Source organism: Sparus aurata, chromosome 16 (genome assembly GCF_900880675.1).
Source record: "Sparus aurata chromosome 16, fSpaAur1.1, whole genome shotgun sequence".
NCBI lineage: Eukaryota > Metazoa > Chordata > Actinopteri > Spariformes > Sparidae > Sparus > Sparus aurata.
In genome coordinates, this window is record NC_044202.1 from 17932987 (window position 1) to 17957161 (window position 24175).

Below are 24175 nucleotides of genomic sequence, written 5' to 3' on the forward strand. Positions count from 1 at the left end.
ACAGACAAGTCAGTCAAGTCATCACATGTCACGTCACATCAAGTCACAAGTTTAACTTCTAAGTCCAAGTCGAGTCTGAGGTCAGCAAACCGTGAGTCTACATCTCTGCCAACAATTATAAAAATAAAAACAAAATAATAAGATAATAAGTTATGATCAGTTTGAAAAACCCACTCTGATGAACATAAAAAATGAAGGTGGTGGAAATGGGCTTCCATCAGCATTTTGTAACCTCGCATACTAAGTAGGATACCTGACTCTTGATTAGATGATGATGCAGGTGATTTGCTTGTAATATTAATCATGTTGACATTGGACACTCTTTAAAATGCCTTGCTGGGCATGAGCGTATGTCAGAGTGCAGTTACAGTCCAAATCCACCAGATGGCAGCTCTATTCCATGTAGATTAGCCAAGACACTGCGGCACTTTCCCCCACCATGCTAAAGACATATCAAAACAAACAGATCATTTTCAGACACAAAATATTTTATTTGAAGCACTTAGTTCTGACTGATATACATTATCCAACAGCCAATTTGTTAGCCTACTCCATATACCTTGAACAGGAAGCCATTGCCGAGCATTGCATCACTTTACTGTCCATCACAGCAGCAGATCCAAAACTACCAAATCCATACAAAACTTCACAAAATTACAGATGCCAGCCAGCGAAATATCAAAACCACATCCATTTTTTTTCTTGTCACATTGACCGCTTGGAGACACTCGTACAAATGTTATCAAAAGCAAATTGTTTCAAGAATATATCAGCATTAGCTTCCATACAAAACTCCCACTGTTATTGCAGCAGCAAACAAGTACTGTTAAATGTCTAAAGGAAGGACTTTTAGAGCAAAACTGGTATCAATGAGCACTGATGCAAGAGGAACACGGGGCTGTTAGTGTCATGACAGCAGGATATCTTGTTTGGCCTCATCACGCTGCAGCACTGTAGAATCGGATGTAACCTTTGACCTAAAGGACGGCTCATGTGGTTAATGAAGAAACCTGATAGCAGTTGAACCTGTTGCTTTGTCCTTGAAAACATACTATAAAAGAAAGATACAAAAGATGCATCTTCATGTATTGTGAATGGCTTGCTTTCCCTTAACTTCCCTGTGCATGTTAGCAGCAAACATGGTGGCCTTCTTCAAGCCAAAACAAATATTGCTTTATCTTTTACTTGACTGTGGTCTGGTCAGAGGAACGCATTTTAGAAAGAACTTACAGTAAAGGTGCATTATGCAAGAACTGTCAATCTGTCTGATTCATACTCAAAACAAAAAGGGGGCAGCATATCGCCATAGCAACAGCTAACTGCTGCTAACTGTTGCCAGTTAGCTCAGCCAGCTGTGCAGCTAGTGGTCCAGACTGGGAGCTCAGAGGACCTGGGGAGTTTTGCACACGGGAGCTTTTGGACCTGGAGGTGCCAAGGCTAGCCTGTTAGCATGCTAACATCAGTAGATATCTCTGCAACACCATACACAGGCGTCATAAAGTCACAACTTAAATTCCTCCACATTATGTTGATAATTCATATTCATACATATTGCACCTTTAATCCACAAGACACATGGAAGTCTTTGTTAGTTCCGTAGATGTATTTTAGCCTGACTGAAATGTTATTTTCTCTTAGGCAGATGTGCTTAACATAGAAATTGACACCAGTGAGTACACACTGTAAGCATAATAATAATAATAATAATAATAATAATAATAATAGCACATTCTGCATCTAAAAATAAATGTTATTAATGTACGATTAAAGGTGCAATATGTAAGACAAATACACAAAACAAATAGGGGTCAGCATGTAGCATGCAGGCTAACTGCTACTAATTGTAGCTGCCATTAGCTAGTTAGCTCAGTTATCAGTGCCGCTAACGGTCCGGACTGGGAGTGCTGAGCACCAGGGAGGTGTTGCTCCAGTTACACAGGAGAATTGGACTGGGGCTAGCTGGTTAGCATGCTAAGGTCAGTAGATATGTCTGCCACACAATGCACAAACGCCATAATGTCAGAAATGTCAGAACTGTTCCTCACATTATGTTGAGAACTTTAGCTTGTGAATGTTTTTCACTGAGGACCTTGCATAGTGCACCTTTAAAACCTAAATAACTTAGATTTTGTTTTAACAATCTGAAGCCTCTGTCTGTCATGATGGACTTAAGCTTCTTGGAGACACTGAGTTGAAATGTGACGGTAATTGCTTTGACTGATGATGTCCCCTGAACAGAAGTGGGTACAATATGCTGATAAGTGCTTTGCAAAGGGAATATTTCTGTGGTGTGAGACTGTTTTCATGGTCTGTAACTTCACCGTCCATCATAAATTTAATTCAAAGTCAAGGCTGATTGGAGTTTGAGTCGTGCTGGAACCATTAGTCGATTAATTGATAAGTCGATTGACAGAAAACAATCATAACATATCTTTTTAAGATTATTTCCAGAAAAAAAGCCAAACGATTGCTTTTTTCCATCTCCCAAATAGGATACTTTCAGGCTTTCCTTTAAAATATATTTAAAAAATGATGTTGCTTTGTGTTTGGGGCTGTTTTTTTCACAATTATCTGACATTTCCTTGACCAAATGTATCGACTAATCACAAAGGAAAAATAGTCGGTTTCCAATTATAGTGACTGTTAAATAGCACAGCATTACAGCAGACACACCTGTTTACAGTCTCATTTGCATAGAACCTGTGTTGCATCTTCCATAAAGCGCACGACAACTTCTTCCTTTCTTTCATTTTTATACAACTTTTCAACAGAACGCTTGTTTTTGTTACCAAAGTCACCAGTCTACTATATAAGTTCTATGTTCTATAATATAATATCTATTCTAACTACAAAAGTGCACCAAACCAAACTGAACACAGGAAATACACAAAAATAACCTACAGTCACTGTCATCATGTCATGATCTACTTTGGGTACCAACACTGTTGCATTCATTCATTCCACACTAAAAAAAAAAAGTTTTCCTTTTAAGGCTTCACCCTGCAGACACATTGATTTGCCATGCAAATACACACATTCCATCGCAAGCAGGCAATGAGACACTGAGATAGAAAGCCGACACTGAAGAGTGTATATAAGGTCTTCTGCTATTTCCAGTTTTGCTATGACACATTTATTGCGTTACTCTGGATCACACACACTCACACACACACATACACTATGTAACTTTTTCAGGCTTGTCAGGCAAAGTGAGAACAAAAGGGAAAAGGATGCCTTTCGCCTCCAGAGGTGCCCTCAGCGGCTCCTCGACAAAGTAGGCGTTCTCCTCCTCCACTATGAACTGAAGAGTCTGGCTTTTGTTCACACAGTAGATGCAGTTCCCGATGACGGCACACCTGAAGGGTAAATGACTTCCAAGCCTCTGCGATGCGCAATCGTGCCACATTTTCACAATGGTGTTGTACTTGAAAACGGTGATCCCCTGCTCGCGGTTGACGTCGAAGCGGTAGATGAAGCTTTTCAATGCCACCATGTCGGTGGACTTCTTCCTGCTGTTGTTGTAGGGGCACTCCTGCCACTCATCCCTCTTGGGTTCGTACTTGAGGAGGCGGTAGAAGAGAGAGCCTCCCGAGACGTAAAGTTCTCCACTGCAGGTTGTGGCTTCGTGGGCCACTGCAAAGGCTCCCTTGGGCAAGGGGGCTATCGTGGTCCAGCGGTCCATGCGGGGGTCGTATTTTTCCACTGTGAACAAACATTCTCCTCCAATTGCATACAGGTGGCCATCCATAGAAACAAGCTTTAGCTGGGCACGAGCTTGGATCAGAGGTCGCACCTCAGCCCAGCTGTTGGTTATGGGGTTGTAACAGAAGACCTTGTCTGAAACCTTGCCCTTGTCCCCATAGCCCTTTATCCCCCCCGCCACAAACAGGTAGTTATACATGGTGCAGATCCCGCACCCTTTAGTGTTCAAGTCTTCGGGAATTGAAGTCAGAGGTCTCCAGTCATTTGCTGTTTCATTAAAGTAGTATATCATATGATTCTCCTCCAAAGATCCAACCGACAGAGGGCTCTGTGGCCGGCTGCCGCAGCGGCTCGGCGGCCGACTCCCGACTCGGTCGAACACATCGTTTGTCTCTGCCACCATCAGAGTCTTCCTCCCGTCCATTCTCTTCTTCAGGATCAGATCCCTCTCGGATCCGGTCAGGCGACCGTACACAGCGGGGTCTTTGAGGACCTGGAGGAAGTTGTCGCTCATGAATCCGTAGGCGGTCTCCTTCAGTTCACTCAGCCGCTGCTTTTTGGCGATGGTGAGAATCTCGTAGCAGTTCTCTGCAGAGACCTGCGCAGACATGGAGTCCATGGCCGCCTGGACGGCACAGGGGATCTGGAGGATTTTTGCCCCTGTGATGACATCTACGACATTGTCCTTGCAAACATTCATTCGAGAGGTGTAAACATAGTCTACCAACGTAGACAAAGTCTTGTAACTCATGCCCTTCACTTTGAGGATGTCTCGTGACAGACGCGCTTTGAAATAGTCACTCTTCTCTGCCAGGACAGACTTGTGAGCTTTGAGCGTCTGCCCGCCAACTTCGATGACTAAATCCGGCTCTTTTTTAGACTGTGCATTTTCAGCTTCCTGGCTGCTGTCCCTGCGCTCGAGGTTCGATTTCAGGACTGACCAATCAGTTTCCTGTTTGGCTTGGCCCGGGGAATCTGCACTGTAAGACATTTTAGCTCTGGCGCCATTGTGGATCCCACCGCTTGCAAAATTTTGTTGCATGCCGGAAATGTGATTGGACACAGCGGTGTCAGCGTGAGGAGGAAGATCCGGAGCTCCTTTATCATTGGAGAGGTGAAGCTTATCAGTCCTTGGAATGCACGAGCCGTTACCTTTCTGGTGATCGATGTGGTTGTTCTCCATCAGTCTTCCGTCCAACAGGTACTCCTTCTCAAACACCGGAGAGGGGCTGAATTCCTGCTCGTCCTGCAGGAATCCTTGGACGAAACCTGGACATAAGCTCCCGTCTTTGTCAGAAGGCGTGACGAGGTCGGGGTTCACGGCGTGGAGGATGACATCAGCCTCCACGGTGATGGTCCCTCCTCCCTGCCTGTGGCCCTCGTTCATCTTGATGCTCTCACTGGGGATGGGAGGGGGCGTCTTCAGCGACCATGCTGGGTGGATGGACAAACTTCAGGCTGTGCTGCTCTCCTTTCACCTACAAGGAGAAGAGGGGAAAATGAGCCTCGGAGCTGTAAAGACTTCCACGTTCTCTAAGGGGCGCCCTTTCTCTAATAACAAACAGCTAGAAAACTGTGAAATCTAGAGGAAAGAATTACTCTGAGGTGCCACTGCCAACCACTCTGTGTAATACACTCCTGTAGGCTTTGGACGTGTCATCAACTGCAGCGGCACTGACTTCTCCCGTGCAACATCCACAGCTTAGTCCTAACATGCAGCTTCTTGAGGCTGTAAACTGCCTGACCTACTACAATAATCACCCTGCCTGTCCATTATTTGTGTTAATCTGGCCACATTCAGAGCGCATGCGCAAATGGTGTCGCGCTGATGGAGGAATTAATCTCTAATAGACTGGAAAAGGGCGTATGTAATGTTATCAAAAGTCTGACTGACGCGTAACGCCGGGCAAACGCTGAGAGAGCAGCGTCGGTCAGTCAGTCAGATCAGAGAGGAATAGGAGGGGTTTTTTTTACGCACGCCCGATTTCAGTCAAATTAGAAAACCACGCATGAGGATCTGTGTCCAGTGGCGGTGTTGAAGTGACCTACCTGTGTTCCCTCGCTGTGATTAAACGGCTCGGCACCAGCAGCTCCCCTGCCCGTCCCTCCACAGAGCCCAGTTACGTAAGACAGTCGCAATCCCGATGAAGCAGCCTGGACGGACTCACTTCACCGACAGTTCCAGCCGCGTCTTCACCCCCACCCGTTCACCTTGTTTCCCCATCGACCCCGCACAACTGTTGTTTCCTCCGCTCCCGCACTGACACACAGTCACCGCGCAGGCACGATCACACAGTCATCTCAGGTCGCGCCTCCTTCAAGATCAGCCTCTCGCAAAGTAATTTCCTCCGGTGGAGGTGGAGGTGGTGGTGGGGAGAGCTGCTGCTGCTGCTCCTGCTGCTGCGCAAGATTCGCGTCTTTAAAAATGTTCTCGTCCAGGAGAGCGGGACAGCAGGGCAGAGAGAGAGAGGAGGAGACGCTCGGACCTGCCCGTGACTGTGATTTTTTTTTGTTTTCGTTTTTACAGTTGACTACAGTGAGGCGGTCATCATTGATCGAAACCACGCCTCCTCCAGGCGGCGTTAACCCTACACTCCACAGCAGGAGCACGAGGCTCCATCTGTTGTGCGCGCGCCGGACGCATCCCGGAGATGCGACATTCCTCCAAGCATCATCCCCGTCCTGGGTACCACGGTGGGTGGGAGGGTCAGGGGGTGGAATACATAGGAAATTACCCTCATTTTAACCCATTTTAATCAGGAAAATGTATATAAATGAACTCTTTAAGATACAGTTTCTATTAGAATATTACAGTGGTAATGGTGAATACTGTGGGAGCATGATTCTAATTCATTTAGAGGGTTTGTTTACTTTCGCAGATCCTACAATTAGTCAGCAAAACACATTTGCAATACATGTACTTATTTTTATTTCTTAGATATTTGATGCCATCATGAATCAACACTAAAAGGGTCACTGTGCAGTTTTGGAGAACATATTCAAACTTAACTTTACACTATGAGTGAGATAATGATACAAAGACATATTTATTGTTTTCATATGTGAATAAACAAGCTTTTCTCAGAGAAAATTAAGGTTCCCAGCAGCACACTATCTGAAAGGTGGCAGGGTCCGCCAAATATGAGCAAAGTAAAACAGTATGGAGTTTTGTTGTTCTTTAAGGTCAGTTTGTTTATTCGGTCATGAAAACAAAGAGAGTTTGTTTATTTAGCTTGTTCGGGTAACAAAAGATCTTTCTTGTCTGATTCAAAATTTCTTCCCCAAAACTACGTGGTGCACCATTAAATATTTGGACGCGCCAGATGAAATGACGGCCGCCGATTTGTCGGCAAACAACATTGCAACAGGCCCCGACAATTTCCACACAGTTTCAAACATGGTTGCGTGAACTACGTTTTCTTTTGTGGACCGTTTCTGTTTATAAATAAATCTTTCCACCGACTCAGCCGAAACTCCACAGTGCGCCTTTAAAGTCAAATTAAATACCAGATTGTCTGAGCCCCCGCAGGGATTTTATATTACGGAACACTATCCAAAAATCTATAAATGTTCCATTAGTCCACCTGTTTGTGGACTGGACGGTTTATCACAATGTCTGCAGAACTGACACGATCGCTCTCTAAAATAAATTGATAGTGAGGCTCAACAATGCTCTGGAAATATGAGTCACACTTTCCTTTTGGAAACCTTCTCTGAATAACTCCTCCGAGAGTTACAGCCCGAACCGGACGAGATGCAGCATGTTGCATATTTGTGTGCAACATGCTGTACCACTGCGATGTGTAACCTTGGAACTGGAAGTGTTACTACAGTGATAAAAGAGGCGCAGAGGCAAATAAACCTCAAAAGGCCTGATTAGAAATAGTATGGCCTCGCAGGGCAACAGCAGCAGCAGAAGCAGTAGCAGACATTCTTATCCAGGGTCCATAACCTCTCCACCGAGGGGAACGCGTGTCTTCAACAACTGGCCTTCAGAGGCAAAAATAGAGGGGGGAGCCACCGCAAGGGCATCACACAACTATCAGCCCCGTGAGATTAGAGGCCATTCAGCTGGGAGGTTTTAATGTCAGATATTCCGAGAACAAAGCCTCGCTCTGGACTGATACACAAAATGAGCTGTCGCCATGGAAACCTCAGGGTCAGGGGGAAAACAAATGACTTCCAGTTGCAGAGCTGTCTTGATATGCGACCAGTGGCAACGCCCAACAAGACAAACTGATAACTGGGTTACTCGTTTGAAACAGGGCGAAGGAGGTGTTGCCATGTTTAGTTAATAACACAAGCCAGTATTCAGTTGGAGAAGTTAAATATTATCTTTCAAGTCAGCATCAGATCGGGTAATATTTGGGATAAGCCTGTGGCGCTGTGGATTGTGGCATGGGAACAACCTGAAATCATCCTGTCTATTTTTGTTAGAACCGGTAATGGTTGTGCAACAGTGGACGTGGGCGTTACAAGAGAGAGCAAGTCTTGACCCTCTCTGTTCGGCAGTGGGAGAAATGAGCATTGAAATCCCGGAAGAGCTGTATCAGGATCAGTTCCTGTGGCCCCTCAGGCACATTGCTAGTCCCAGCATGAACTGATGGCAGGCAGAGTGGAGTACAAGGTTTGCTTGAGTCAAAGAAAAATAGGCACACTGACACTTTTTTCCTCTTGCATGTCTTAAATATGCTTCAAATCTGTTAGCTTCAGGCAGTAAAGTTGCATCTCCCAGGAAGAGAGAGAGACTATTAAAAGTTCTGCGGGGTACAATATTATTTATTCTTTTTAAATGGTCGCTAAACCTCACAGAAATGCATGCTTCTTTGAAAAATGAAGCTGAAACGAAGACCACAGGGTTGCTCCATGAAACAGTTTATGAATGTTAATACATATAACAGAAGTACATACAAAATGACACAAAAGTATAAAGCTGTTTGTCTTTTTTTTAAATATTCTTATGTGAAACACAGAGATGTGGTCGGGGGGGGGAAACTCTCCTCTTCATAACAACTCGTTCATCCCTTTATGAACAGAAACCTGGCCAGCCAGGGATTCTCATCAAGGCCTTCGCAAAACTAATTCAGTCATCAATATTTCACCTTTTTAATCCATTTCCTCTATAGAATGGTGGTAGCACCGGACAAGCTGGTCCAATAGTAAAAGGATTCCATATGAACACAGAAACCATCTCTGACCATAAAACTCACACACATGTAATCCTGAGTTGTCTTACTCCATATTTACAACTCTGGCCTTGACAGCTGACCTAAGGTCCAACCGATCTAAATAAAACTTTCATGTAACAGATTCAAAAGCCCCCATCTTTTCCCATCTTCTCATTCCTCGTTTCAATACTGATTAAATACTGCAGTCCTATACAGCCAACTGGCATGGCACAAACACTGGAGAGTTAAGTATTAGCCACGTTACAGAACAACCAACTTCATCAGAGGGTAACATTAGAGACCTTTCAGTGTTTTCAAACAAGTACATCCTTAACAGGCACAGTATATCCTTTGACTGGTCTTGAGTGTGCTGTCTGGGTCGATAAGCATCATGATTGAGTGGTTATATTGATCCTTTCTCTGGTTTTTAATGGGAGGAGACATCATTAGAAACATCATTGCAACATTGTGGATTATCCTTAATGCACTTCTGGCTTCATAAGACATGTCGCTGGTTTGATTGAAGTGTTACACCGGACTTCCCTCTTTTGTTTTAACCTGAAAAGAGACAGAGAATAAAGGTTCAAATGCTTTTACAAGTAAGACAGTACATTTTCTTGTATTTGGCTAAGTGTCCTCCCTACCAAGGTGCTATTGTTGTCACATGTTGAGCAAAGGTATCTGCCAGACCATGATGGTAGAGGTGGTGTCCTCATGGCGAGACTGTTTGGTCTTTTTGTTCACCCTGCGGTGGCCCAGACCGCCAGACACCACCAACAAAGAGCTGACATCCACCTTGCTGGTCCGCCGGCCCTTCTGGTGATGTGCTGGGTCGTGGAGCACGTCGTAAAGGGCCCCGTCCTCGGGCCCGTGCTCCAAGGAGCCCTGGGATGGAGCTAGGGAGCCGCAGGATGATGACAGGGAGTCCTGGAGAGCCATGGTGGTGCAGCCCGCCTCTCCCAACCACACACCCCGACCCTGAGGGGGAGTCAGGGCTGAATCTGACGGGGGCTGGGGGTTCTCCCCGTCATCTATCTCCGTTGACTGGACTGAGGTGGGAGGGGTGGAGGATGGCAGGCCAGAGGGCCGGTTACAGACTGCAGCAGCCACAGTCAGGAACTTGACTGGTCCGTTATGAGCGTGTAAGGACACCATACCTCGACCTGAGAACAAGAACAGACACTTTAATAATCGTCAAGACATTTCACACACCTAACTGTACATCTGAGGATATAAATACTGTATATAACACTTATAAATGTTTCAGTTGCCAAATATATAATAATAATTCTCCAGTTTGCATACATGTACATTTACTTCCAATACTACTGAAAGGCTTTTAATCATCTCCCATTTGTATTTGTTACTTTTACCTTTTCATTTAAATAGTGATACAGTAATGTCTCAGGGTTACCTGTGACCTTGGGGATCCCCTGCAGTCTGGGGACTGAGAGGGCCACAGTCACCCCCAGGTTGGTCCCTACCAGCAGCAGACCATGACAGACCAGCAGACTGCTCACTGACACCCTCTGGTTACCTATGGAGTAAAAGACACAAAAAAGCATAACACTGGTTTAATCTCACGTACATTCAATTTAGTCTGAAATACTGAGAGAAACAGCAGATGAACGCTTCTTGGCAAACATATTCTTCCACCCTGAGTGATTAACGGTGTCAAGCATGACCTGCTAGAGCTTACACAAATGCACCGCGCTCATGCACACTTGTGTATCCTGTAAAATCAGAAAAAGAACATCGGAGGGAGGGGGCGGTGATGTATTCCATGAGTGGGGGCATTTCTGCAGCAACAACGGTTATTTGTCTCCAGGGCAACGAAAAAGAGGAGCCTGGATAAAAGCAGCTCTTTTCAAGTGTCTGAACACGGAAAAATGCCCCATTATGGTCCACTTTGACTCAAACAAACAAACACAAAAGTGTTATGTAACCGAATGAGTGAAGCGTAATGCTGTAATTAAGCAAGGAGCTCTGCCTCTGAGGCAGTTACAACGGGACAATCTGATCTGACCTTTTCCCTTCCGTCCTGGTCAGAAGAATCACTGCGATGCCTCTCTGCACTGTGAAAGCCCTGATTGTTAAGTTAACAGCACCTTTCAGTAAGGATGCAATAAAGTCAGGCTAGCTGTGTTAGGTGACTTATTATGTGGAATTTGGCACTCGTTGCAGACCATCCCCACACGGGAGCTTTGTCAGGAAAAAGATGTGCAACCAGCAGTACCTAGTCAGACATCTTTATCATCATTTTCTATGATGGTAATAAGAATCTGGGGTTTTGAAAAAAACAGCCTTTTGAGTGCTGCTATGTGGGAGGCGAGACTGTCATGAGTCATTACTGCTGTAACAGCTTGACTTGAATTTCCTCCCTCCAAGTAATCCTCTTGGGCTTTAGGAAAAATTACTGCCAGTCTCCCAGCCTGACCCCCCTCACTAAGGCTGACCCCTTGCATGGGGCACACACACGCCATACTGCCACACTTCCAGGAATCATGCCAGATAGGCAGGCAGGTACAGTTGAAGACTGGACCCTGAGTTCTGCCCACATGTGCTTCTAATGAGGGCCCAGAGTTAGCAGAAACACACATACTGCTGGTTGGGGGCCTTGCTCAACTTCCTCCTTTCATAATATTTGGAGTTCCCCACCCAGAGGGTGAACTAAAATAAACCCAGAGTGAACGTCAACACGGCCCAGCTCTGGCCCTGATCCTACACCAGAGCTCCACTTTGATCTGCACTTAGTCCTGACAACCAACAGCAGGAGGGAGGCGCAAATCCCAAACATTACAATAATACACTACATCGGCCTAGAAATAACTCGGATCAGCACAATGTGAGTGAGCGCGCCTTCGCTCTAAATTTCGTGGACCCAATTTTACAGGCAACATTTTTTGGCAAAGTTAGAACTATACTAAGAGCCATGTTAGTGACTGAGAGGATGTAATGTGTAGAAGGGCTTTGATGTTAATGCTAATGCTAGTATGGCAACATGAGAAAGTTAGCATGCTGATGTTTAGCAAGTATAACGTTTAACATTTTGGTTTATCACGTTAACATGTTTGTGTTAGAGCTGGAATGATTAATCGATTAGTTCACAAGTATTAAAATAATTGCCAATTAATGGGTTTGAGAAATTTTTAAAGAAAAATAGTCGAAATTCTCTGATTACAGCTCCTTACTGTAAATGTGAATACTTTCTTACTCCTTTATAACAGTAAACTAAATATATATTTGGGTTTTAGACAAAACATGAAATTTGAGAAAAAAAAAAAAAATTCTGACATTGTGTAGACCAAACAACTAATTGATTCATCGAGGAATACAAATAATTAATTGACAATCAAAATAATGTTAGTTGGAGCCCAAGTCTGAATAAAATTTTCAAATAAATCTATCCAATAGTTACTGTATGGACCAAAGTGGTGGACAACATTGCCATCTATAGAATACCATTAAAAAAGCTAAACACGATTAGCTTTTAGTAGGTGAGCCAGAAAGTTAATCTCACTGATCAAGATGAATCATAACACAATTTCCCTGTCTATCTAGCATGTTTCCAAGGAGAAGTTCAGACAAGTTTTAACCGGAGTTACTTTACACGGCAGCTACAGTATGTGAGTATCCAGTCCTATCCCGCATACTCATTCCTTGTGTCTCCTGGAGAGTTGATGTTCACTCATAGGTGTCTATTCCATGTCGGGACGTGATCAACAATGGTGGCGTACAAACAAAGAAGAGCTGGAGGTGTTATTTACCGACCCCCCCTGATGTTTGTCTCCCATCAGGCCTCGCATGGCTGCCTATTTAGGTCACGGAGTGGCAGACAAAGGCAGACTAACCCTCAGCGCGGCAGCCAGCCAGCTAGCCACCATCCGCTGAGAAATCATCATGGGCCAGTCAGCTTTGATGGAGGATTGGTGATTTTTGAAGTCCTTCTTGAGAACTTTTTATCACCCTCTCCTTCATAAATAATTTTTTAACATTATTTGCACTTACAATAATGAGTTGCCACACCTTTTCTTTAATTTCAGTATTTTATTGCTCCCCCCAAAGTAATGTGGATTCCTTTTCTTTCTTTACCTCCGAAAAGAGATTAAAAGGGTTGAATAAACAAATCCATCATCCAAGAGAGTCAATGTGTATTTCTATTTCTTAAGATGTCTAACACAGAGGTATATTTAGATATACAGTATATACTGTGATTAAGACTTGGGAATACCATGAGAAACAAGCTCAACGACTTATACCCCTCAATTACTCTAAAACATGAGCTGCATAGGATCCTTTAACAAACACTACCAATGAGTTATAGTGAAAATTACTGCTATTACAGCTTATTAGCCCGCTGTCTGTTTAACGCTTGGATAAGGAACTCCTGTCCATAATGACGGGAGTTAGCAGAATTGCTCCAACATGCATGAACATGAGAAGGATAACCCCTCCTAGAGCACCTCCTGCATTTCAACACTGCACCATTTATAAAGGCTTTCAGACTGAAGACAACGCCCCACGTCCTTCATTGTGAACGTGATTGTCTGTTCTGCAGGCAACAGACAGCTGCATCAGGGTCTGTAATGTAATATCCCTCCGTCGTGATAATGAATTCCAGTAAAAGGAGGAAATGCAGAAATCAGAACAGTGTTACTTCTTGTCACTTTCTGATAAGCTGATATTATTGTAGCTCAATGTGAGCACAGCACTGCAGATCAAAGACCTGTCACTGTTTGCCTGTAATGCATCGATTGCATGCAGTCCCCCTCCTGTCCAAACAGTTTGGCTGGCAGTTCCAATTACATCAGAGTTTGTGCAGAAACGGCACATTTTTTGGTCTCACTCTGCTCCACAGCAGCAGCCACCAGTGATAAACACCACTGTGGAGCCTTCTGGAAAACGCACAGATCAGAACAGAGCACAGAAAGAGAAGCAGACAGGTGGACTTCAGGCAACCGTTTCATCAAAATACCCAAATCACAACCACACAGTATGAAAAACGTATGATTTCCATGCGGACTGACAGTCCAGGCACCCTATACTGTTATCAGAGGAAGTGAGCTCTTAGAGGCCTAGAGGATGAAAGCTTCCATTCTGTGGTGGTCTGTCTCAGAACCCGCTTCCTCTGCGGTTGCATGGATCCCATTAGCCAGTATGGGCAGTGAGGTCCCAACGCAGGCTGCTTTTATCATTCACATCTGTCTGACATAAACCCTTCCTCTTGTTACTCTAAACAATGGGCATCAGAGTGAAATTCTCCCACAGTTTGAAATGAGCAGCCGGTCATTTCTGACATTTTTACACAACTGTTTCATATTTCTCTGCAATGCCATATTGAATTAGTTGTATGAAAAGCTTTGAGTGGATGGCTCTCGGTTGCAGCTTGTTTGTAAGCCTCATAGCCGCTTCAACAGCTAAGTGACATTTAAAACCAGCTCCATAAAGCTAATTACGTGTAATCTGGCAACCGCTGTTTAGAAAACGCTGATTTCTGAACACATTGTCACTTCTATAGCTAAATACTTCTGATGCCTTTTCTGAATGTTACTTGTAGCAGTAATAAAGAAGTCCCTCTGAAGACTAAATGTGCACAGTCTTGGCAAAGCTGGGCTTAATATCAGCACTGCTAATGATGCTGAAGATGAGATAGTGCAGAGCAACTGCAGGCCAGTCGTTAACTGTAGAATGGGACATGCATGCAGATTAAACCAAAGATGTCGTCACATAACAACAACATGGACTGAAAGCTCATTTAAGCATCAAAACATTTTTCAAGTTTATGTAAAAGTTCAAGACGACGTTACAGAGAATCCTTCAGGGAACGCACGCCAGTACACAGCCGTCTGCATTGCTCAGCATGACGGAGATAGAGACAAAAAGCAATGGCTATTGGACCGTACGAGTCCCCACTTCGAATCAACACAAGAAATATCCCCTCAAAAAAAAAAAAAAAAAAGAAAATCATTCTTTTAGGCTGTTGGTTTTTGGGTCAAGCTGATGTAACATGGCAGATTACAAGATCCGAAGCAGCAGGCCGCTCTGATGACTTTTGGACGATTGTCACTGACAGTACATTTCATTTGACCTGAACATCCTCGGCGACAACCGTTCAGCTTAAACACACATGGCAGGAAACTGTTTCACAACCAACCGCCACAGACTAAATATAAAATCACCTACTGTGATGACAACAATTTCCATAGTAACAAAACTTACGTCAGTGCTCAAGAACCAAGAGCTCTAAACACTGTTACAGTAGAATGCAATACACTCCTTAATTTTGCATGCACACTGCACATTACGAATATGGTAAGTCATTCTGCTATTAGCATAGGTTATCAAGGTATTCAGAGCCGCCAAAATAAATATTTGCTCCGTACATTTAAACTCATCTGATATGAACTCGCTGCCTCGCCTCTGACACTGTTCTGCAGAGATTGCAACCTGTAAATGATGGGTTTACATCTGTTTACATCTGCAGCGCCTTGCAGAGATCAAAGGTGAGACATTACAGTGGAATGATGTCAGTAAAGTAAATTGCCCTTCAACGCAGGGACAAACCACTGTTCTCATGAGAATTACTGCGGCTATACGAGATCTGTTGAAGGGAAGAAGTAACCTTGAGATACTCCTACATTGTTGCGTATGTTGTATTGTATCAACACATTTCAAGTTCACTTAACCCACATTACTAAGACAAGACTTCTCACTTTCCCAGAGCTTTGCTATTTGTGCAGGTCATGTCATCGCACACTCTGATCAATGAAGCTTACTTATCAGTGGAGAAAGTGGTATTTCTGCTTTTAAGTGGAATTTGATTTATTAATCCACCAAAGCTCTTGATCTTTGGTACCGTTAATGCATCAGAAAGCTGAGAAATGTTATTTTATTCCAAACTGTACAAGCTCTGCTGCAGATATGTTATATATTTCAATGAGATATCATAATTCATGTTGTCAAGTTATCAAAAAGATGTCCCATTATTTGTTTAAACAAGTGTTTACATTTTGTCTGGATCTTCCTTTCCCAGACTAAGTTGCTTTAAAAAAAGGCTTGATGGGGTCAAAAATGTCCTTGCAACACTGTGACGAGAGATAAAATGAGAGGTTCCTGATTCACTGTTTAGACTAAAGGAGACTTTGAAAGAGGACCTGCCATAACAACATCTGTCTGGATGAGCACCTACACTGATGTCAGCTAATTACAGACAAGGCACCAAGTAAGACAGCACTTAAGAAAGCATGAGGTCATGGGACGTACATCACAGTCCACATGCACAGGGCTGTATTTGAATATGTTTATTTGATTATGTGATCACAAGATCAGATATCGAAAAAGAGAACAAATATGCTGTGCTGCTCTTCGTCAGAGGGCTTGACACTCTCTGGAAGGTTTCAGACTCGTACAGTCTGATCACATTACTGATTGAGTCTCAAGGGCAGGTGAAGAGATCCGAAGGTGGTGGTTGTTGTTGCAGTAATGGTGGCAAAAGCACAGAATCACCATGACTAAATGTTAAACCACAATGATGAAGGTCTTCACCAACACGACAAAAACATCTGAATACTACAGTTCATTATGTTTCATCATAAGTAACTGTCCACGAATAACCATAACCATTTTTTGAACCACCTGCAAGAATAGCTGCTGTTTGTGTGTGCGTGTTTCATTTGACATTTTGAAACTCCATGACTTCATCCTTCTGGCTACATTGGAAATGGAATGAGAAGATCCCGACCAGATTTTACTTGTCCAACGAAAATGCAATGTTAGGGATGAGATGCAAAAAGGAAAGGCCAAAGGGAAAATAGTATAACCAAGCAACTTTTTCGATTCTGAATATTTGAACTACACACTTGGGCATTGTGTTACTAGCATTATATTTGTCCCTGATATCCATGATATGATAGCCACGATATTCTGTCAGTCTAGAAATGAAAGTAACATTTGTCTTACCGGGCAGTGTGTTGTGGACAGGTGTGGCAATGTTAATGTCCTGCAGGTGCTCCAGGGTCTCTGTGTGGAAAAGGCGCAGAGTGGAACCAGAGCTGAAGGCAATCCAGATGCCCACACCAGCCACCACCATGTGGGACACCACCATGCCCTCTTCCTGGTGGGCTTCCAGCTGCCTCTGGAGGGAGGGGACAGAAGCATTATCAACTGGCTATTGTGAATTTGTAATAAATCCAGCCTGGGGGAGGATGTCTACTGCCACAGTAACAATAAACGTATTAAGAGTGAGGGTATTACAAATATCACCAAGGGAAATGTAAGACTTCTGAGGACGTTTTGAGTGTAGGTGGATTAAAACAGAAAAGCAAGTGTATGAGTATGAGTGAATATGAGACCTTTGAATAAAAAAAATAATCGATCTCCTCCCACAAAAACTAAGAGGTGAGGAACTTACTGGATTAAAAGTAAGGACCACATCAGCTTTCTAACAGACCAAAGTCATAATTGCATGTCAACTTACATAATAAATAATACTAATAATTATCTACAATGTTCTGCAGCTGATTAGCACCTGATTATAGCTAGTAATTAGCCATCTAGCATGCAAATTGATGGTAGAGCACTTTTACATGTTGAATGTTTGTTTGGTGGATCATTAAAAAAGATGCGTGTTCATCTTAATGAGCCTGACTCTGACGTCACTGCTCTATGTATGGTTTAAAAACCAAGTGATTTGAATGGCTGCATGGAAACAACTTTTCCATTTATAGAGACAGACAATATTCTGTTAGAGCAAAGATAGGGGGCACCATGATCAAACCAAAAACATGTCAAATTTCCCCATCATGACAGATTATGCAATTTATTTTCTGACAATAAGGCTGTACAAATTTACTTCAGGAGCATTAAGTATACATGATATACATGTATACATTTAACAGTTTTAAATATTTTTGAAAAGCTCTGACCTGTAGAAACTGTTACCAGCAACATGACCCATAACAGTCTATGAACAGTTTATGAATTTAGTTTGTTGTGGTGAGATCAGTACCTGAATATGACTCTAATAAAATATCAACAGGCTCTTTTTTTAATGCACAAACAGCACTCATTTTTGTTATTTGTGACACTTCAAACCGAGGCTAAACTTGACACCACTATGATGTGAATCTTTGACTCTCTTTTGTTTGACGTGCGTGACTACAAACTAAAGATATGTCTGAACAGCTTATAACACCAATCACCCCACAGAAAGTCTGTGTCAGTCTGTTTAGACTACATCAGCCCATGCATTGTCAGTGGTTGTTAGGTCTAGGACTCTGTGATTATGTTTTAGCATCCAAATGGAAGCAAAAGAATCAGGTTTCTACAATAGACAACATAGAATATAAAACAATGTATTTCTTGTGGTCAAACTCACCAAGGATGTTTATTATGTGGTGATGTCAATATTTCAAAACATAATGTGACTGTAAGGTGAAGTCAGCGCAGGAAGCACATTTTCTGAATCATTAAAGAAATCAACTTTATAAATCATTTTCTTTAACTCTTCTTCTCTTTCATTAGTGTGAACAGGAATAGTCTAAAATGTGCAGAGTGTATATTTGAATTCTCTGTGCATGGAGACCAATAAACTGGGCTTTTTCCATCACCACCGGTTACATAATCTCTGCACACATTGCTCTACATGTAGGTGGAGTTATATTTGGTTAAGGAGAGTCCATTCACAACTGTGTCAGACAGTGCAGGGTTCTGATAAAACGTGGCGAAGAAGGAGCTTCAAATGTACATGTTATGCTGCATTTCTGTTTTTATCACACATTCTAACCATTGAAATTAATATTTTATCTGCCCCTGATTAAGTATTTATCACACACTTATTTTAATATCAAATTTCTTCCTCTCCACCCTCAGCCTCTCGCAACCACTTCCGTTACAGTTACTACTCTGGACTAACTGTAAGTCTTCAGTGAGGAAAAGAGAGCGAGACAGGCAGGTGGTCCGACATAATGAGCTTAATGAGGCTAAACAGATTATTGAGTGAGTGCATGTCAGAGGAAGGTTACTATTCCTGGACCCAAGGCAGGTGCTTCCATTCCCTTAACAAGGCCAGAACACACACATAGGAGAATTCCATACATATTTCAGGATATGGAGAGAAGAAACCCCAGGAAGGGAAATGAGACGCCATTATCTACCGGACTTTCTTTATACTTTAATGTAAAGTTGCTTCTTTGGAAATATCCTGAAGAATAATACTCATTCAAAATAGACTGGACTCTTATCTCTTCTCCTCTGCTGCTTTTATGATGTACTGTAGACATGGTATGTAGTAGTAGCCCAAGAGCGTCAGAGCTAGGTTACGTACCTCTATACAGTGTGTGTGGGTGCTGATGATGAAGACTTGTCCACCAGACGAAGCCCAGAGGTGCTCCTCCACAGCCAGCATGGCCTTGACGGGGAGGACTCCTAGCTTCAGCACCTTGGGCTTTTCATTGCTCCACAAACCATCTGTGACAACAAACACAGCACCGAAATCTTAATATTCAAACAAATGGGAAAATTTACAGTATGACCAATTTTCCTTTATATGCAAGCAAAGAAAATGGATATATTCAGTTGAAAAACTAATAAAAGCTGCAGTGTGATGAAAAATAAGCCACAACTAACCATATAGTACAGCATTGTTCATACCATCTATTTGAAAAATTGCATTCTCCTTTGTTTTTTTTCTCCATGTAATGTAGTAAAATGGGATGGTTCACACTTTAGATGGAAGACGGGGTTATAGTCACTCCGTCTTTATAAATGTCGTCTGAAAAGGCCATCTGCATTTATAAGTCTGCTAATGTTGCTGGAGTGGCCATTGATGGTTTTCACAGCCTTCACTATGAATATAGATGGGCTGCGAGGCATTAGTCAGAGCCCAGCTCTATCCCACACACACCTCCCACACACTCTGTTCTACATGTGCCGGGGCACCTACAGTGCCAGCTCTGCTGCAATGAAACACCACTTGCAGTAACACATTACATTTCTGCTACCATTTTATTCACTAGTTTAGATTTCAATCACTAAATGAGAGGAAATGTAGGTTTGTTGGACAGAGAGAGATTCCGTATTTGATTTAGACAAAAACAGGAATGTGCATCAGTAAAAATGGTATGTACTTTTAGCTAAAAGGGCCCTGTGTAAATTACAAACTTCATTTCCTCCAGATACCACATTCCCCCTGCTAATCTAGGCCAGGAAGCGAATGAGGCCTCACCAACAGTGTTTATTAAGAGAAGGCACAAAGGCAGCTATTGAAGGCAGAGGTGCCACGCAGGGAGACATGTTCTTCCAGAGGTACAGTAATGACTGGGGAAGTGAGTGTAATCTCCCACTAAAGGTGGGATTAGCATTCCAGCAATACCCTGTGTATATTATTGTAATAATCATACTGTGAAGGTGAATTCACATGGTAGAAAAAAGAGAAAAAGAAAGAGAACAGGAGCAAGGGAGAAGAAAAACATGACAGGAGTGCCAACTTGCAGTCTTATGTAAGTCTGCCCACATGTCTTACTTCTTTAGCTGTAGCATTCCTTCACGTCAGTGTCAGCTGCAACAAACATGGTGTGTGTGCCACAACAGTAGCACACAAACCAGACAGTAAACACACATCAAATAAGCCAATAATTTTTCTTCTTTTGCCGAGAAAATACTGCACATTGCTCTCAAGAGGAAGAAGTGGATGACACAGGATGACCGATAAAGGAGAACGGAGTTTATGTTCTGACTGTCTGGCTATGACGTGCGACCTTTGCCGAATCATTGCCTCCCTCTTTCCACGTCTCTCACATACTCAGTCACAAAGGAAATAGCAAGCATGGCAGAATGAGGCTGACTGGCCAGCTTCAGACTCACTTGTATCTAAAGCGAGATGGCGTTCCCATGCACAATTCATGTAATATTCCCATCTGTTTAGTTGTTTTTGACGTCTCGTCACTATTCACTGTGAGGGTCCCCTTTGATCAGCTGTCAGTTTAACATCAAAGAACATAAGCTGATCATTTCTCCTAGTTCTGCATGCTTTCTTCTCTGCAACGGGTCTACTTTAAATGCTAATGGAGTACAGGCAGAGCCTTTCACTGTGACAAAGTCCTTGAGCAGCATTACAGGGATGCGAGGAACAGTTTCCCTACAAAACCATGCTGGATGAGTCATCATTTTAGTTAGGCATCATGTTCCAGTGACAGTGACAGAACTGTTGATGGGAGGAAATCAGACAAGTCAGACTCAGTGGATCTGGGGACATGGTTTCCTTCTGCGAAATTCATTTGACACACCAGTGGTGATGAAAAGCAGCAACCGAAGCTGTTGGAACGTTCAGTGTGAAGAAAAAAGGGGAGGCATGTGCATCAAAACTAGGGAGATAATGAGTAGTTTAATAAACATTCCTGAGCGGTTGCATACATACATCATGTTTCCTCTGGGCAAACTGTAGCTCAGCTGTGGAATGTGCGAGAATAGTTTCCCTCTTGTGTTTTTGTCCTCGGGCTATCATCCATATTGTTTCTGTCTCTGTTTCTATCTCTAGCACACATAAGCCCAACAGACTGACTTAGTCAACAATGTACTATAAATGAATGACACAATGGTTGTGTGACGTCAACGTCACCAACAGTAAGCTCACTACTACACTATACTATAAACACTTCAATATAAATTGATGGACAGTTTAAAGTTAAGAGTTAAAATCATTTGCAACCAAAGTACGCCTGTAAAGACGGACTACTGAGTAGACGAGTCTCTGTATGACTGCCTTTTTAAAGAAACGTTAACGCTCAGAAACCCACACATGGGGTATTCACTGATGTATTTTATGTTGTAGAACATAACGAGAAAATGACATTTGCATTGCATTGTGTTAACAATAGACCTTATTTCAGGCACCTAACCCAAAGTCCATTTGAACAACACATCAGAGAACCAGAAGTGCAACAATGCAAACCTTTATCTGGGTTTCAAGACTCATTCTTGCGGTACTCTATTGGTGATGAAAATCTACCTATGTGACTCAGGTAGACGCATTCATGGACACTGTAATGTTTTAAAGTTTTGTTCATGTTTGTCACGTTCAACGACTTCAAGATTTCTCTGTGTTTGGACAAAACAATACATATGTGCGAATTAGAAATACAACTGAAAAACTTTATTTTCTATATGTGGATGTGTGACCTAGATAGTCATTTATATACAAACCCTGAAATAGATTTGTTAATCCCTCTTTGAGCATTAATTAATAATGGAACTGATTTGACTCCAAACTCCAAAGTTCTTCCGTAGAGATGTTGGAAATCTAATTTGGGTCATGTGAGTGCATGGAGAGGAAACAATATATGTGAATGAGGTTAATAAAATATGCCTCTAGCAATGGTAGTATAACAGGATAATGATACCACTAGTTGTATTTGACAGCCAAGAATTACAAAGATGCAGTTTCCTTGTGTTTTGAAATATGTACTTATCTTTACCCGCTCTTTTTGTGACACGAGGAGAAAGCAGAAAAAAGACAGAGAAAAACACAGCGGCACAGAGAGGAGGAAGCTCAGAGACCCTCTGTTCTGCACCGCTAAGAAAGCCAATAAGACACAGAACAAAACACAGAAAACTGTGGAAGACTGTGGGAAGAGTGCAACCCAGATCTTTTCCTCTGATGTGTCTGTGCCCGTCTGAGAGGGAAGACATTAAATAGGTCACCACTAACAGACTGGCTTCTCCAAGACAACTGAGCCAACAGAAACAGAACCACGACGCAGAGCAGAGGGAGACCCCCTAACCCTGGGCTACACAGTGAGCCTCTGACTTACACACTAATGGCTACACTGTGACTCAAAGAGAAAAAAATTGCAGTTAGAGCGATGCACCACAAAACAACATCTCAGCATATGTCCTACCTAGAATCATCCCTTTCATTCAGTGCTGCCAAATGTTTAGCAGTGCCAATTTAGCACCAAACTCTTCAGAATTGTGGCACATTACATTTTCTGCCTGTAACTGGAAACCTCAGACATGGTGCTTGTCACTTTTGGTCAACTGTGTCAGCAAAAATGTGTCAAAAGTTGCTAAATCTAACAACAAAATTACCAAGTTAGCAACAGAGCTGTTATTTATGTACTCAGCCAATTATGGTTGGGGTTAGAAAAGTCAGTGCAGACTAAATATTTAAATAAACACTGTCAGTCCACGCAGTTTTAACACCAAATCTAATTAACTCCATGAATGCATTTCTGTTTCCCACAATAACAGCGATTGACTGGTCCCAATTATAGCTATTTAGGAGTATCAACAAACATTACAAAGGCAGAATTCTGAGGCTATAACAGAAGAGATACAGATTTTCCCCATCCCCACCCTTCCTGAAACACTCACCTTGTGATCTGGAGTAGATTGCCACAGAGCCGCTGACGAGGCCAGCATACAGACAGTGTTTCATATAGACCAGGCTGGTGACTGTGGACTTGTCTGGGGTGAAGAAATGCTGCAGACGTACTTTCTTAGACCGCTGGCTGCTCTTGTATACAATGATGCTACACAGGACAGGAGTAAAAATTAGAACCAAACATTATCAAGTGTGTGTCTTTGATATACAGCTCTACCTGCACGTTATCTAAATGAATTTGGAACGAGATACAATCAAAGAGATTGTGTGTTTGTAGGACATCTTATAGTGTCTGCAAATGCTTTAAAGTTATGTCTACGACCCTCAAATAAATTAAATTATACCTATTTTGCAGCTAAAACAACTAAAATGTATGATGGCTGACTTCTAACCTGTAAACTGACAGTTCAATAAGAAACTCAAACATATTCCAAATTAATTTTGGGATGTTTGTATGATGCATTTATCAAATATAAAAACATATTAAATACAAAAGATATTATCATAGCCATTAGACATTTCAAGATATCAAAGACCAGCAGACACGCTGTTGTTCAGTACACTGTGTGCTGTACCTGCCCTCCTCCATGCCCAGACAGACACTGGGGGAATCACTAGCCTTCGCTGCGTGGACATGGTTGTTTATGGGGAGTTTCTCGCCATTCTCCTGGGGTTGTTCTGCAGGGACATAGGCCATGCAGAGGATACGGGACTCTACATTGAAACACTCAGTCACCTTAGGGCTAGAGTTCTGCATGGCCACAATGGATATCTGGCCCATCTGGTTTGTGCAACTTGCAACCTGGACAAAGATAAAGAAACACTTCGTATTAGGGACACTTAAACATTATTTAGATGTACTGCTATCAATACTTAAAAAGATTTCTAGCTGAGGAAGCACTACATACTGCAAACTTATAAAACA

At 42.7% G+C, this 24175-nt stretch overlaps 2 protein-coding genes and 1 long non-coding RNA gene across 6 annotated transcripts in view; 1 reads left to right on the forward strand and 2 right to left on the reverse strand.

The window, feature by feature from the left end:
• Positions 1–467: 467 nt before the first annotated feature.
• Positions 468–6339, reverse strand: kbtbd11 (kelch repeat and BTB (POZ) domain containing 11). Its single transcript, XM_030391964.1, has 2 exons — positions 5752–6339; positions 468–5180 (listed from the first exon to the last, which is right to left on the reverse strand). The coding sequence occupies exon 2, from the start codon at positions 5087–5089 to the stop codon at positions 3179–3181; it is 1911 nt and encodes a 636-aa protein (XP_030247824.1). The 5' UTR covers positions 5090–5180; positions 5752–6339; the 3' UTR covers positions 468–3178.
• Positions 6340–8561: 2222 nt separating this feature from the next.
• Positions 8562–24175, reverse strand: part of arhgef10 (Rho guanine nucleotide exchange factor (GEF) 10) — a 55586-nt gene continuing 39972 nt past the window's right edge. For all 4 annotated transcript variants that reach the window (XM_030391959.1, XM_030391962.1, XM_030391961.1 and 1 more), the window contains 7 exons: positions 23826–24052; positions 23241–23398; positions 19195–19337; positions 16830–17004; positions 10285–10407; positions 9515–10033; positions 8562–9428 (listed from right to left, as the gene is read on the reverse strand). In XM_030391959.1, coding sequence (XP_030247819.1) covers positions 9531–10033; positions 10285–10407; positions 16830–17004; positions 19195–19337; positions 23241–23398; positions 23826–24052 — 1329 coding nt within the window. In that variant the 3' untranslated portion in view covers positions 8562–9428; positions 9515–9530. The remainder of the gene's footprint in view (positions 9429–9514; positions 10034–10284; positions 10408–16829; positions 17005–19194; positions 19338–23240; positions 23399–23825; positions 24053–24175) is intronic.
• On the forward strand, positions 11206–13388 carry LOC115566201 (uncharacterized). The gene is made up of 3 exons (XR_003980958.1): positions 11206–11715; positions 12432–12496; positions 12668–13388. It is a non-coding gene; the product is annotated as an uncharacterized LOC115566201 (long non-coding RNA).

Bases quoted from the DNA above. Each gene is read 5' to 3' on its own strand.
- kbtbd11 (XM_030391964.1), bottom strand. From the start codon at position 5,089: ATGAACGAGGGCCACAGGCAGGGAGGAGGGACCATCACCGTGGAGGCT.